Source organism: Amblyomma americanum, chromosome 10, assembly GCF_052857255.1.
Source record: "Amblyomma americanum isolate KBUSLIRL-KWMA chromosome 10, ASM5285725v1, whole genome shotgun sequence".
Taxonomy (NCBI): Eukaryota; Metazoa; Arthropoda; class Arachnida; order Ixodida; family Ixodidae; genus Amblyomma; species Amblyomma americanum.
In genome coordinates this window covers 58236788-58253365 of record NC_135506.1, presented here as the reverse complement: position 1 = coordinate 58253365, position 16578 = coordinate 58236788, and the positions used below count along the sequence as shown (strand labels likewise).

At 48.6% G+C, this 16578-nt stretch overlaps 1 protein-coding gene across 1 annotated transcript; it reads right to left on the bottom strand.

The window, feature by feature from the left end:
• Nucleotides 1-3851: 3851 nt before the first annotated feature.
• LOC144107479 (uncharacterized) lies at nt 3852-11686 on the bottom strand. The gene is made up of 2 exons (XM_077640498.1): nt 11566-11686; nt 3852-4575 (listed from the first exon to the last, which is right to left on the bottom strand). The coding sequence occupies exons 1-2, from the start codon at nt 11672-11674 to the stop codon at nt 3935-3937; spliced, it is 750 nt and encodes a 249-aa protein (XP_077496624.1). The 5' UTR covers nt 11675-11686; the 3' UTR covers nt 3852-3934.
• Between the last annotated feature and the right edge of the window lie 4892 nt (nt 11687-16578).

Below are 16578 nucleotides of genomic sequence, written 5' to 3'. Positions count from 1 at the left end.
AGAAACTAAATTTTCGATGATTACTTTAAGACTTCCATCCTTAAAAGCCATTCTTCCTCAGGCTGCCACATCTTCAACACCTTGGTGACGTTGCTCATGAATTCCTAAAATAATTACTAAGGCATAGAATCCCCATCAGCTTGTCTATGCTCATATACAACTCAACACCGAAGTGACATTCACCCCACGTTGGGGCCTCCTCCAATAAACAGCGTAGACTTAGCACCATGAGGTCACGGCCGACCGCTTAGACCTATGATCAGCGCTTAGGACTACTTCGAGTAAATTCACGCTGGCAAATAGTTCCTAAATGCGTCGTTATTTCTAGCAAATATAAAAATTTTAGTTGAATTTGTCATTTTTCCTACGATGAATTCAATCTGTAACTTCGTTGTTGGCGGCGAATTTCAGCTCTTTCTGGTTTTCGCGCACCCGCTTGCTTGTTTCGGGCATCGCCGCATCTGTTTTCAGCCGCACAGCCCAACGAAGTGACGTCGGAATGAGCTTCAACCCTCTGGAGTGACGACTGTGGTAAGTTAACGTCCACTCTATGCAGGTGGTACAAGAAGAACAAGAGCGCTAGTGTCATCTGGCGCTGCGGACAGAAGATGGCCCGGAATACGTATATACGTTCGCTTGCAGCATCATCAGCCCATGGAGCGCAGCGTAGAAGAAACATGCGGGCTATTGACTGGCCTTCTTCGAGTTGCCGTGCTGTTGGTTATGGATGTCAAGAAGAAGGTGAAGGAAACTGGCGGAAATGTCTCGACAACATGCAGAATGCAACTTGTTTAACAATTAGGGAAAGTTGAAATGCACTTACTGTGTATACGAGCTCGTGCGAAGCACTGGAACAAGGTATTTTTATTTATGTCGTGTTTGTCTTTTTACAGGATATTATGATTTGAGTGGATGAAGCGCACAAAAGACACGGCACATAGGCAAAGACGGACACGACACAGGCGCTACTTGCAACTGTTTATTGGATACACGCACGGCTTATTTATAGCCAAGAGGTAGCGGTGATGGAAAAAAAAACACAAGCAAAGGGTAAAAGATACTGGCGATGGTATGGATACTGCATTGTAGGGAACAAAAGTAACTCAAATCTTTCTAAACTTATCTAAAAATATACTCTCATTCTTATGTAAGACTAGCGATGGGGTGCTGATGCAGGAACTCCCGCCTTTTTTAATCCGGTGGGCTTCTAGTAGTTCTCGGGCAGTCTTATCTTTACTTCTGCAAAGAATTTGAGTTTCCTGGAGCTTTGGTTGACAATTCTTCTTCTCTTCTTTGCCGCAGTCCTTGCAGTGATGTGGCAAATGTGACTCGGTACCTACTCTTAGTGATCGTTAGTGCTCGGTTAAACGTGCATTAATACATCGGCCTGTCTGGCCGATGTACACCTTTCCACAGGTCAGCGGGATGCTATAAACCACCCCCACAGCGCATTTCAGAAACGGGTTTACGTGCTTAATTTCACATTCTATTGATTTGGCATCACCATTTCCAATCTTTCGACACAGCGATGCAAGTTTTCTGGGTGCAGAGAAGACCACTAGTACTTTGTTTTTTGCAGCAACACGCTTAAGATTATGAGCCACTTTGTGGGAGTATGGAATCACCACAGGTTTGATTTTCTTTTCAGATACTTCACCATCCTCGCTCTTTCTTTCTCTTTCTTTTTTTACTTTTTTCAGTAATGCTTCCGTGACAGAACTAATCACCTGGGAAGGAAAGCCTGCCTGTTTAAGCTTTTGTATTACAATTTTTTTAGAGATGTTTCAAGGCACATGATGGCAATGGCATGTTTCACAGCTTTAGAGTGCGTCGAATCGTAGGGCAACAATTCTTTGCGGGCACGAGGTCGATACATCCAGCAAACGCCTTCGTCAGTAATGGTTATGTCAATATCTAAAACTGTAACTTTTTTTCTTCCGCGAGTTCATAAGTAAAATCCAAACCCTTGCCATGTTGTTTAAAATCTAAAAGGATATCCTGCACAGTTTGCAAATAAGTCAAGGGTCATGTTTGTCTGTTTACAGTCTTCTTTTAATTCTGCAAATTAAATGACAGCACTTTCCTTAGATTCGATTTAAGATTATTTGTCTATGAAAGTTTTGATGTAATCTGCTTGAATATTTCATTCGTGATCAAGTCTTCTGAAATTGCCACAATGTGTGTGCTGTGAAGCTGGCTTGGCGAAAGTCGCTTCAGGTATTTCAATTTTAACGAGAAAAGCTGTGTACGTGTTTCATTCCTGGGGTAACACGCTGTCATTATTACGGGGATAATCTGGGCACACTTAACGTAATTTCCAACAGTTGCACTACTCCCCGTGAAGTACCGTGTCGAAGGTACCGTGCTATATGGGGAAGAAAAGTATCATTCGGAATGGATCTGTGTTCCCGAAAGCGTTCGGCGCATGCACCGAATCTCCTCATCCGCCATTTCCACCAAGCAAAGTTACTGCGCTTACTCATCCACGACCCGCATTTTTTTTTCGAGTGACACGACGAATTGCGGGGCGATATATTAGGCCCAGTTCTAACATCTGCTCAGCCCCTAGAGAGAGAGAGAGAGAGAGAGAGAAAGACAAACGGAAAGCCAAGGAGGTTAATTAGAGGGAAAGCTCGCGGCGCTGCACCTCAGCCACCATGGGAGTTCAAAGAATCATGGGGCGATGAGCTACTTGGTGCGGGACAGTAGATTTTTTTTCGCGAACACAGAGTGGCGTTACTGAGATGTCCCATTCCGTATCCACGGCGCTCCCCGCGCGCAGACGACTTTGGTGCAAACGTAGTGCGCAAAAGCCGTAGTTGCGAAAACGCAACAGCATACGACGCCGATAAAAGATTTGTTTTTAGATGTGCCATTAAATGAACCTCTGAAAGTGTATAAGCGATAAAATTTTTTTGAAAACGTCTTTCTTTTCAATAGTGCGCCTGTTAAGTATGAAATATTGGCTTTAGTGGTATGCAATACTTGCCCAATAGGAGAACAAGCCATAGCTTATATTGGGCCAACTTTACATTTACACGCTTTTCGGCTCCTGTGTTGCAATATAAACATAAATTGAATGTTAGAGCATTCTTTATTATCGAACAACGTTTGTTTTTTCATTACTTTTTGGCCAAAAGTTATGGCTCTGCAGTCGGCAGCTCTCCACCCCATGATGCTTAGAGAGCCCACGGTGACTAAGGTGGTCTCGAGGAAGCTCCATGCAAACTCCCATAGGCGGGCCGCCAGCTTCCTTCTAGTTAATAGTAGAAACTGTATGCCTGAGGCCATACAAATGGGCACATGCACACAGTTTTTTAACCAACTGACCACTTCTCGTGCGCACATCTATAAAGGTGCCCATTTCAGTTCGTTTTATATTGCCATGAATATTTGCACCGGTTGATCGTTCGCATTCAAAACCGCCGACACACACTATCGTTTTGTTCTGTAATGCTAGATGCAACCAGTCTTAACCCCATTGATCGTGGCCACGTGCAAATCCTTCCACAGTTTTTCAGATTGTTGTAGTTGCTGTTGGTTCTTTATCTCGAAGGTTCCTCGCCAGCATTAAATTGTGCGCGGCCAGGAACTGCAGGAACACAGTTCGATGACCGCCCAGCGTGCTTGTGACTATTGCCGCCGCCGTGTCATTCAGTTCTTAGTGGGCGGGAGTCAGCCCGTTCAACTTTTGGCAGCCTTTTCTTTGTCTCCCTGACTGCTGGAGTGTCGTCACCACAAAATGACAGTGTGCATTATGCTTTGAACATTGAAAAATAAAAAATATCTAAAGTTTATTGCATAAATGAGCACTAAACAAATAACAAAACAGGCCGCAAGGCTTGCCCCCCTCCCGAGTCCCCGAGTCCCTGCTCTGGGGTTCAGCGGCCGAGTATTCGTCTTCACTCTGGGGTTGAGCGCCGAGCTCTCGCCTTCACTCTATATGTGAATGGATCGGCATGAATGGATTCTGCTGAACCACTATTCTCCCGTTTTCACTGAAGATTTCTAAATCGAGAAACTTGGTCTCGTCATCGGAAATATTGTCCTTTACCCTTTTAGCTGATACGCCTTTTCCCTTTCCCGCCTTAACCTTCACATCTACGGCATTCCCCTTCTCTACCATGACTGCTGTGCCGCTTGACTTTCCAGCTTCAGTTGCAGTGCCAGAGCTCGCGGCCTTTCTTCCAATCGTGCTGCTTTTACTTTCAATGTCTGCTACGGCAGGTTTCGCATTTTCACCAGCAGCAGGCTTTTTCTGTAATCCGGGTGGCTTCCTTGCCTCGGCGCCTTTGGCTCGGCCCTCGGTGGCTACGGCTTCGCTACTCTCGGTCTTCTTGGGGGCGGCCTTGGTAGATGGTCCCGGGTTTGCAGATCGATCCGACGCAGGTTGGGCGACTGCAGCAGCAGCTCTCTCTTTAGGCTTCGCCTCGGTCGCGAGCTTGACCCGTCCCCTCACGCCCTGCGCGGCCTCCGCTGCTTTCCTACGAACCAGAACTTTTTTTTCCATGGCCGTTATGAACGCCTTCTTGAAGCTTGTCTTGAAACGTGCACGATTCACGTCGGGGTGCTTTCCTGTGGCAAAGTAAACACAGAAGGCATTTTCAAAAATTTTATCGCGCATGCGCCGCACAGAACCATGCGCGCTGCCTCCTCCAGCAGGTACGTTTACCCATGCACTTCACTTCACTTTATTCGCCTTAAAGACCCCCTTCATGGTGTATTACATAAGGGGTGGGTTAATATGTTGATCAACAAGTACAAGTCACTTCTTTGAAATAATTGCTTAGCGTATCTGAAAATGCAGACAGGTGTGTGATGGCAGCGATATTGGTGGGGAGGCCATTCCAGTCCACAACAGTTCGGAGAAAAAATGAACCTGAAAAAGTTGCAGTACGCGACACTGGGCGGGCGATCTGAAACGGATGGGCAGTGCGGTGAGATATACGGTTCGGATGAGTAATGTAGGGTGGTTGATTTAGAGAACTATGGAAAAACTTGTGGAGCAAATAGAGGCTGGCAATGCGGCGGTGGTCTGCGAGGCTTTCAAGAGCGGAATTCTTCTTCAGAGCTGAAACGCTGGTGGTATATGAATATGCAGAGTGAATGAAACGAATGGCGCGGTTCTGAACTGATTCGAGTGCATTTGTTAGGTATGCATGGTGTGGACTCCAGATGGGGCTGGCGTACTCAAGTTTGGGTCTGATGAGAGTTTTATAAGCGAGAAGCTTCACGTGTTGCGGCGCATGACGAAGATGACGTTTCATGAATCCTAGAGATCTGTTAGCAGATGATATGATTGTGGTAATGTGTGTTCGCCAAGAAAGATCGCTGCAGAGGGTGACACCAAGATACCTAAACGATTGGACGCTTTCTATAAACGAGTTAGCAACTGCATAGGAAAAAATAAGAGGGTTGTGTTGTCGATGAAAGGCAATGAGTTTGCATTTGTTAGCATTTAGCGTCATTAGCCAGAGGTCACACCATTTATGGACGCTGTTAAGGTCGTTTTGAAGGGCCATTTGATCAGAAATGTTAGTGACAGTGCGATAGGTTACGCAGTCATCAGCGAAGATACGAATTTTACATGACACATGTGAAGCTAGATCATTAATATATATTAGAAACAAGAGTGGGCCGAGCACAGATCCCTGAGGACGCCAGATTTAACAGGGAGAGCGCTTGAGCGGTGGTTGTTAATAGAAACGAACTGAGATCGGTTAGCTAGAAATTCTTTATTCAATTGCAGAATATTAGGGTGTAAATTTAAAAGGGCGAGTTTTAGTATTAGGCGCTGGTGAGGTACCTTGTCAAATGCCTTCGCAAAATCTAAAAATAACGCATCGGTCTGCAGGTTGCGGTCAAGGTTAGCATGCACGTCGTGAGTGAAGATTGCCAGTTGGGTTTCGCAGGAGAGCCCCCTACGAAACCCGTGTTGAGCCGGATCAAGGAAGCTGTTTGAATCTAGAAAGTTTATGATATGGGAATAGATGACATGTTCCATGATTTTGCAAGGCACGCTGGTTAAGGAGATGGGACGATAATTTAGCGGAGAATCCTTTTGACCTGATTTGTGGGCCGGGATGTCCCTCCCCACCTTCCAGTCGTCCGGTAAAGTTCCTGTCGACAGCGATTGCAGAAACAGTAATGAGAGATAAATGGCAGAAATGTGTTTTGTGTTTTTCAGTACTTTTGAGTTCATTTCGTCCACTCCAGCGGCTGACGAAAGTTTAATTCTGTCGATAGGGTTTTCGATACCCTGCGCTGTGATTTCGATGGGAGACATTGCTGGCAGTGTTAGAGTAGGCGGAGTGGGCAATGGTGAGGCAGTTTCGTTTGTGAAAACAGATACAAACGCGCGATTAAATATTTCGGCACATTCAGTATCACTGGAATCCTCGCCTGCGGCATTCGTTAGAGCGATGATGCGAGTTGCTTGCGGATTTATTATTTCCCAAAACCTCCAAGAAAAGCGCTCCAAGAAAAGTCAGTCTTTATCATATTTCACATCAGCAAAGCGAATTCACCGTAACCTGAACCGTACAATGAAAACAGACATTTCATGCACTAGCGGTTGCTGCCACTTTCACAGCAGTACACCACTAAAGGTGCGTGGTTCGAGCGGCGACAATCGAATAATCACTGCCCAAGAACAGCTATCAGTGGTTTGGTGTTATTACACTTTTAATCACGAAAGCAGCTCTATTGACATGAAGAAAGCTTAGAATAAGAAGCGCTATGTGAGATATACAGAGTGCGTAATTTTCGTCGCAGTTCTCGGAGGGAGTAATCGGCGGACTTTCGGCGCGCATATGAATCAACAGGTACTGTACTTTCCATCTTAATACATTTCTTAAATACCTCACCAGCTTGGCAACAGACTGCTCGTCTTCGCCACGATTTTGCTCAACGAGCCCGCAAGATTACGCTGCGCCCCGTAAGGGGACCCTGAGGGCTAGATGACATGCGCCTGCATCGATAGATTTCCGCGTCGTAATCAGACCACTGTCATCGCAAAAGTTTAAAGCTAGAAAATACCAAGAATTGAAATGAAAGTACCGCCACAATGGGCAGTTTCTGCGAGTAAGTGTACACCTTTCGCTTAAGCCACGCTCTGAAGCCCGAAACTAATAATCACACGGCCTTCCTTCATGAACTGTCCAACATTGAAGTAAGCTATAAAGTACACAACACAAGAAACGTCGATCAGTGGCATCTTAAAACATACAGAACAACATATGACTGCCAAGCACTTGAAAACATATTACCGCGTCTACTAAATGATCTTTGTGTCAATAACATTAACCTGAAAACAACATCACACAGAAAGCTTTTAGAATATTTATTTACAGACAATGCTTTGAATGTGTGAAACAAATTGTCTGTATTGTACGGTTCATTGCTTTGTTTCTAATTTTATTTTCCTTACGGGAAGTACCTGCCACGATTAATTGCAACATTTTATTGTAATTATATTGTATTACAATATTGTGACACTGTTTTGTTGCCAAAGTTCGAAGCCGGGTGTCCACGGCCAGGTCAAGCGGTCCAAGGAGCCGCTTTTACTGTGGACACCCTGTCACCATGTATATTGTGGCGGTAAATAAATAAATGAAATGAAACCACGGTGACGTCGAGACAGTACTTTAGCTCTCGGATCTCAAAGGCCAGGCTACAACGCCGTCCACCCTATGGTGATAATCACCGTGTCCAGTTCGGTTTCGAGGTAACGAATTTGAATCGAGTGGCAGGGCAGTTTTACATCCAATTTTCTCCGAACTATACGAGAATTGCGTCCGAACAAGCACCTGCACAGGCCGAAAGAGCCATAGGATAGATTTTTACTAAGACCGAAAACTGGACGAAGTTGTCCTCAATGTCCCTGCAATGCAGCTGAAACTCATTTTTCCTGCACACACACGCGCAGCCTAGAGTCTGTTTACGCCGGAAACGCGTTTCATCCCCACTAGGGATCTTTGTCCTGCCGAGGGTGGAGAATTTTCGACAAATTTTATCGAACTCGACAATAAATTTTCGCCGGAAGGTTCCTCCTCCTGCACAAGGCATTATCTGAAAGAAGCCATTTTCGCGCTATGCAAAATTTCTACTTGTGCCTGCAACCAGCATCTTGCACCGTCCGCATACGCCACCCTTTGTCGACGTCTTCACCAGGAGCGCATAGCGTTCAACGAGTATATTTATTTCTTCGTTAAGGCGGAGGCTTCGGTAAGTTGGTACACCATATTTAAGGAAAACCAGCGCCGAAACACGGGACGAGAGAGAAACACGACGGCGCAGCGCGCTGACTATCAACTCGTTTTCATTCCGCCAGAAGCGAAATATAGCTGCAAAAACATCTAGCAACAAAACCGTAAAATATTAGACAACCCCAACAACTCCAGTTTAGGCCCCACAGGCGAGTAATAAAGGGTACACCTACAAACTCTTTTTGGGGGTACGCGGAGAGAGCCACCAGGCAGGGGCTATCCCCACTACCCGAAATATTCTATCATACGCTACAATGTGAATAGCGGCATGCGCAGTCTATTGCATAAAAAAAAGGGGGGGGGGGGGGGGGGGTCACGGCATTTTCCTTTTTTTTAATACTTCTGTACATGGTGCCCCCCTACACAAAGACACGAGCGTGAATATTGGCTTGAAATACAGCTTACGGAAAGTGAAGTTAGTATGAAAGCAGGGCTCGCGCCTTTACGGTCAGCTGCAAGAGAACAGTCATAATCATTGGTTTTTTGGTAAAGGAAATGGTGCAGTATCTGTCTCATATATCGTTGGACACCTGAACCGCGCCGTTAAGGAAGGGATAAAGGAGGGAGTTTAAGATGAAAGGAAGAAAGAGGTGCTGTAGTGGAGTGCTCCGGAATAATTTCGACCCCCTGGGGATCTTTAACGTGCACTGACATCGTACAGCACAAGGCCGCCTTAGTGTTTCGACTTAATAAAAGCGCAGCCGGCGCGGTTGGGTTCGAACTCGGGAACTCCGGATCACTATATATAGGCGAGCGCCCTAACCACTGAGCCACCGCGGCTGGTTCAAGAGAACAGAAAACGAAATCAACAATCGTGACAAACGAGCGTGCTCCTGCCCGTACTTCCATTACCGAACCAATAAATGACAAACCTGACAACGGAGACATAGCTGGCATAGGCTGAAGCACTAAGGCAAGTACGCGCCGCGACAGTTCGCTGCGCCAACACGGCAGATCTTGTTCCACTGCAGTTTACGCGCGCAAATTTTGCGCGCACCTTACGCACCAATCACCAGCTGAAGAGGTTCGCAAGAACGTCGCAACACTCCTGCCGTGACAATCTATAGTACGAACACGAGACGTCAAAAGTTCGCGGACCGCTCAGCACACGCGCGAAGCTTCGGAGAAAAATGCTGCAGGGCACTCGATATTCGCGGGCTGAGTGCCAAGGTAATGGGGAGACTAAGCTCCCTTGACTCGCACATTCGACATCGGATGCGCCTACGAACTGAGTGCGTAACCGCAATTTGTTCCGGAAAAAATTGCCGGTGGTTTAGCTCTGGTTAAACCTGGAGTGACGCGATAGCTACAGCTGACCGGGTGGAACTTGTTCAGTTGAATTGCAAAGTCAGTCTTTCGCCGCTCCGTTCCGCTGGGCGTTCCTTCATCTTCGTCCCACATGACACGGCGCATGCGCACAGCTGTGGCAGCTCGGTTTCGCTGACGCGCCGCGCCGCCGGCAGCAGCAGCTGCTCCGCACCACGTACGTACCTGGTCACGTGACCAACCACGTGACGAACCACGTGATCAGCCACGGCGCACCCGCAGCTGCTCCGCACCACGTGACAGCGTGGCAGCGCAGCCACAGGGGGGAGGGGGGGGGGGGGTCAACACGCTGAAAGCTCAAAATGCTACCGTAATTATTAGTAGCTATCGCTACAAAACAAAGGACTTGCACATCTCAGTGTCCCGAAAACGACCGTCTCCCGCCGGCAGATCCGCTTCGCGAGAAAAAGGCGCAGGCACCGCAATGTCTGGTCCAGTGGGAAGGATAGAAAACGAGTTGTTTCCAGCCCCGATTTCTGCGGGTGATTATAAACGCCTGCACTGCTTCCAGTAAGCCCCGGCGCTGCGGTGAGATGGTGCTACGAACAAAAAAAAATATCAGGAAGCAGCACTTTCGACGCTCTGTCTGCCGGAAGTCTTGGAATCGGAGAGGATAAATGCAGGACAATGAATACAAATATCGAGAATAGATAGCTCTCAAAGTTAAATCGCTCAGCTTGCCACGACGACCTCTGCCAAAGCGCGGCTGCAACAAAACAGTTTGCTGGATCCAGCCAACTGGATAAAGCGTATCGATACGCTTCATCGACATCTGAAATTCAATGCGACGCACATAAGGATCGAATCGTTTATCTTCACAATAGACTCGCTCGCGCTGAAATATCGCACAGTGCTGGCTGTCTGCAAACGCACAGCGTACCGCTGCCTTCGTTGTAGAGCTTGCTTCGTTCGTCTAATAATTAATAATTGGTTTTTGGGGAAAGGAAATGGCGCAGTATCTGTCTCATATATCGTTGGACACCTGAACCGCACCGTTAGGTAAGGGATAAAGGAGGGAGTGAAAGAAGAAAGGAAGAAGAGGTGCTTTAGTGGAGAGCTCCGGAATAACTTCGACCACCTAGGGATCTTTAACGTGCACAGACATCGCAGAGCACACGGGCGCCTTAGCGTTTTACCCCCATAAAAACGCAGCCGCCGGGGTCGGGTTCGAACCCGGGAACTCCGGATCAGTAGTCGAGCGCCCTAACCACTGAGCCACCGCGGCAGGTGCTTCGTTCGTCTAAAAACTCAGTTGCTGGCAGGAGCCTGGAAGACGGACTATGGCGCCTCAAACACTTGATCGTGACAAGCCATCTTGCGTTCGCAGCGTTTAACTTCATTTAAAGGGACACTGAAAACAAATGTAAGTCCTCTACCGACAGACACCGTTGTCGCCCATTTTCCGCAGGCGAGACTTATTCACCTGCGAGAATCCCTGAGGCCAGGTTACAGTGACGTCTGCCCATGGCAGTTATCACTTAGTCCCTTTTGGTCTCGAAGTCACAAATTTGATGCGAGGGGTGGGAAAATACGTCCGGAGTCTGCTGCCAAACAAACGGCATCGCTGCCAGAAAAAGCCCCAGAATAGGCTCTAGCCGAGAAGAAAAAATGGTGGTGCTTTAGCTTTCGTTAGACCTGAAGTGACGCGATAGCAACAGCTGGCCGGGTGGAACTTAGTCACGTAACCAGCCACGTGACGAACCCGCATGATGCAGCTCCTCCGTACCACGTGACAGCGTGGCGGTGCAGCTACCTTGGTGCAGCCACGGCGCCGCCACGCTGAAGGCTGGAAATGCTACCGCAATGTAGCTATCGCTACAAAATTGATTGAGTTGCCTGCCCACAGTCCCCCTATAACAGTGTACGATTCAGCCGACCAAGTATCATTGCAAAAGGCATAGAAAAACAATCCATTATTTCACATTTAAGTGCAAAACTAGCGGGAAGGCATGCAAAAAGGACGCGCACTCACCATAGTTAACAGCATCTACGAGCGTGTCGATCATCTGAGGCGCCTTCCTGCTGGTTGCCGCGTTTTTTTCGGTAGAGGACTGCGCCTCTTCAGACCAGTCGCTGTCCATGTCTCGGAGACGCTTCCTTGGAGCCTGCGGCAGCAGTATCAAAGTTCCTCTGTCTCCGATTCACAGAGATACATGCAAAGATAGCTCACACACAAAAAAACAAAGCGCCGACAGAACTGTTGGACGCATCATGGCGACAACAGTGACAAACTGAAATATCAGAAGAAGAAAGCTGGAGCCAGCGGGTGGCCCGCAGAAACCTGGAATAACGCGAGGCTGAGGACTCCGTGATACTCGAATACAGGCAAATGAACTGCAGCTGTTCACTATTTCCTATACTGCCTTGCTACTGTTTTTATTTTACCTTCTTAGAACCAGTAAAATATAGCTGTAGCTTTCTATAAAACTGGCAAACTATTACTAACTTTTTCGCAACTTTTCGCGAGCCTATTGAAGAGCTTTGTGAAACGTCCAAGACATAGACTGCAGTGCTAACAGACAGCCCACTGCAAAAATGTGCGACTTAGACTTAGCCTAATAGTTAGGTGAAACGTCTTCTATATGCGTGAGCATCACTATGGCTCTCCAAGCCACTACGATCCGCCTTCTATTCAAGTGACAAGGATTTACAAGGTTTTCGCGTAAGCACTGCGTCCTCTCAAGAGCGCAAGGAAACTGCTGCTGCGCACGAAGTGATAAGCTAATCACGATGGCCAACACTTCTTATACAGCTGTAGACAAGTGTGGGGCTGCGCTCGTGCGGATTTTTGCCATTATTTAGAGATATTACGTTTACATTGGCTTCTGAGATTGAAATAGCTTGTTTCCGATCTCATGGCGAGCGTGTTGTATTGTTTCGACTGCCACTGGTGGCCAGCTGCTGTTTGCGCATGCAGATAGCGTCCGGAGGTGCGCTCGGCCTGCTTATCACGAAGCGAGGAGCAAGCATGGCGTAGCACCTTCGGGCGCTTCATCGCTTTTGCCCGCCACCGAAACGCTGTATCCTGCCGTGCACAGCAATTGGCGACTAGTGGTGGTCGAAAAAATGGAACAGCACGCTTGCTTACTGACCGAACAAGTTTCGCATCACGAAGCACATCTCTCGTTCGGCCTAGACGCCTGTGAACACGAACACAATGATATCCTTTCATATAGTTATGACCACTCGTTTATGCACGCTGTTCGTGAACGATCCTGGACGCATCGTGACCCCTTGCGGCACCGTAGTGGAAGGCTGTGGGTAAATTTCGACCACCTGTGGTTCTTTAACGTGCACTGACATAGCACAGCATACAGGAATTTTTGTATTTTGCCTCCATCCAAGTGCTACTGCCGTGGCTGAGGTTCGACCCCGCGACCTTCGGCTCCGTGACCGAATGCTATAGACACTGAGTCATTGCAGTGCATTGTTACGGGGGGAAAAGCCCTTCGCTAAAGCAGTCCTATAGGCGTGCCATGGACGCTGATGCGCGGATATCAAATCAACCCTAGAGAAAGCGCCAGTCAAGCTCACCACGAAATACGTAGGCGTTGCGACTCCTGCTGCCAACGAAATGGTACCTTGACAGGTGTATACGGTTGAAAAAGAACTCTATTTAAAACACGCAGGGCCAGAAAAAGCTATTTCACCCATCCGTCTCGGAGCTTGCTACTGTGGATAAGAGCACGTAGGAAAAGTACGATTCCTTTCTGTCAGCGAAGCTAGATTACAGAAAGACGCGTACGAAAAAGCTCGGAACAATCCTTTGTTCATCTGGAGACAACTCCCCAAAACGAGTACAGCGCAGCAAGGGTCAAATCTACAAAAATAGCTGACGACAGGTAAGGTGACGAATTACCGCATAGCAACTCGCGCTAAGCAGTCATCAGAGTGCCAGTCAGCGGTTAGCGGCCTTTGGCATCCGAGCGGAAAAACTAAAAATTAATGTGGATTAGCTCAGCTAATCCAGGATATACAAAGCGAAAGATGCCGGCGTTCGCTGTGTTCATTGGCGTTGGCGTGGACAATGTTCTTGACCAAGTAAAACTCTAGTTTGGGCGAGTTGGTTCATGTTGAAAGAAAAATGTTCTTGACGGCGATGGCTTTGAGGAGAGGAAGGGAGCATATAACTTACTCCCTGTATATGCGGACGCCTCATTCGTGCTTTGATACATGTGTAGGTGGCGAGAGAGAGATGCGGCCTGAATGCATTACCGCTGACAGCGTTGCGGCTGACATGCGGCACTGCAGCAATAGCTAGGCCGTAGCGTTCATTTGTGATCAATCTCTCGCGATCAACCATTAACTGCATGCCACCTCCCAGGGGGGCAGGGAGGGCGTCCTGTCTATCCAGTGTACGGAACGCAATCAAAGCACGCTTTTGCAGTTGGACACCAACGCCACGTACTTGAAAGCGAGATAAAGGTGTCCACTGACCCACGGAGCCTGTTGTGCGCGTTTCTTTTCGTGAAAATGAGCGGCCCTTGCACAGTTGTCAACGCCAATGAACTCTGTGAACGCCGTCGGCTCACTTGCTTTGTTTGGTTTTTGACGAAAGGAAATGGCACAGTAACCATCTCACATATCTCGGTGGACACCCGAACCGCGCCGTTAAAGAAGGAATAAAGGATAGAGGGAAAGATGAAAGAGAAAACTGAAAACAAAGTTACATTTTGAGGAAAGGCGCGCGTTGTGCCGTCGTGTGCCTCCCATAGGAACACCACCACGGCGAAATCGCAAGTTCGCGGCCAGAAATGCTTTCGGTTTAAAAGAAGCATACCCACCAGCGCGAAAGAACCCGGTCGGTGACTAATCGATTCGCGCAACACTTGCGCCATCCCTTCACGGCCGCCTCTACCAGGGCCGAAGTTCAAAGGAGCGAAACGAATGCGGTACGCGGCGTCTACCACAAGGCACCTGGCAGCCATAACGTTGCCTAATTCAGACTTCGGTTTCTCTTGCTGGGCTCGAATGAAGCGCGGTGAGCGGCTAAGCGCTGCTCTGCGGTAATGCGTAGGCCCACGTCGGCGCTTGCAGTAAGGCGAAAAGAAGACCCACTTACCAGGAGGCGTAAGGGATAGCACCCTGCTCGCTGAGGGTCAGGTCCAACGGTTCCGCTGCTCGCGGAAGGTCAATTCCGAGGGACCCGGTGCTCACTCAAGGTCAGCCCGAGGGGCCTGGTGCTCGTGTGGATAGCTGTCCAAGACGCCAGAGGTCGCAGTGTTCTCCCCTTGCGGCAGCAGGCGAGCTCCGACTGCGCTGCAATGTCAGGCTGCGTCCACGTGAGCCCGAACGCGCATATGGGCGCGCGCAATGTGCTCTTCCTCCTTGATCCACAGTGGCGCCCTCTATGTGGCGTATGCAGCTGTGCAGTGTGACGCACTTTTTCCCGTCGCACGCAGTGAAGAGCGAGGGCCTCCCACTTTCCTTTTTTTCGTTGTTCATTTTTACATCTCGTACAAAACCGAAAAGTAGGAAGACGAAAGGAAGGGGAATTTTGGGGAGGGACACTTCTTTTATCGAAAAAAAAAGTAGCTGTGGTTTAGCTCTGGTTAACCCAATTGAATTGAGAAAGGTTCGTTTCCTCGGCACGTCGTCTCACGCAGCGTCTCATTCCGTCCCTCTCGAGAACTCGAACCGGTCTCTTCTGCAGTTGAAGAGCCATTCCGGGACGTGGCACGACTTCTTCTAGCCTCATCTTCGTTACGACGCTTCTCGAGTCGTGCGGCGCGTTCTTCTGGCGTCTCTTGAGCGCGTTGCGTCTTCCCCGTTTCGTTCTGTCGTTCTTGCGTCTCTTTCGCGCTCTCCATAACGACTACAATACACTGGACTGACTGACTTATGTTGCTGAGAGGAAGAAGGAAAAGGAGAGTGCACTGGCCTGCCTACTGGCTCAAGCCGAGCCACGCTAGCTGCCGCGTGCTGAAAGTAGGAAAGTTGAAGGATAGGAGGGCAAAGAGTGAATGAAAAGACGCGCCGCGCTAATATGTCCCGGGCCGATCCCGGAGGCAGTGCAATACCGGGCCGACCCGTGCTAGAGTGCTTCAAGTCAAGCACTCCGCAATATTCCAAAAACATGTTTAACATCTTAGGTCCAAGGACCCGCTGCAGATATTACATCAGGTATCAGGTATGAGCCAACCTGTGGTTAGCAATAGACTTCTTTTTCTTCAGTGATTGTTGGGAAGGATGAAAAGGAGGGAGACACGGGCTTGTCTACTGGAGGACTAGCCTCCACGCCCACTGCCGGCGTGTCGTAGAAAGAGGAGGGGAGGGGAAAAAAGATTGAAAGGAAAGGGTATGCGCGCAGCGTCCCTGCAATAGACTGGAGGCGAAGCGCATATATATATACACACCCCGCGAGGCGACACCTCCTTTCCCTCTTCAACAGCGAAGCACATCCGGTGGAGCGAGCGGCGTCGAAAGCGGCGCCATCTGTTGGAACGCGGCTGCGGCCTTGCTAGGCAACGGTGGCTCAAGGCCGTTCGTCGGCCACGGCATACGGCTGAAGTGCGCTACAAACCGAAATGGCTCGCTGGCTGGCGTATAGTAAAGTTTTCGCTTTTAAAAAATATGGCTTATGGACGTTTTACGTCTCAAAGCGATTCAGCCTATGAGGGACGCCGTAGTGAAGGGCTTCGGAACTTTTGTCGTCTTGCGGTTGTTTAACGCACAGTACACGGGCCTCTAGAATTTCGCCTCCATGGAAATGCGACCGGCGCGGCCGGGATCGAACCCGCGTCTTTCCGGTCAACAGCCGAGCGCTATAACCACTAAGCCACTGCGGCGGCTCTCGAAAAAGAAATTGCGACCTGACTCATGCACAGCCTTTCCGTTGTTTTTCAACGGAGAGGATATATAATAGCTTACATAGGCATGGTCTGGCGGTCTCCCCATTTTGCCCGCTGTGCGCTGAACCCGAAACGATAGATCACTTCTTGTAGACCTGCCGCCGCTTCTCCTCTTTATGGAGGCGCCTGCTAGA

Coding starts and splice junctions, on each gene's coding strand:
- LOC144107479 (XM_077640498.1), bottom strand. CDS start 11,674: ATGGACAGCGACTGGTCTGAAGAGGCGCAGTCCTCTACCGAAAAAAAC. Junction 4,576..11,565: donor CGTAGATGCTGTTAACTATG/GTGAGTGCGCGT, acceptor ACTTTGCCACAG/GAAAGCACCCCGACGTGAAT.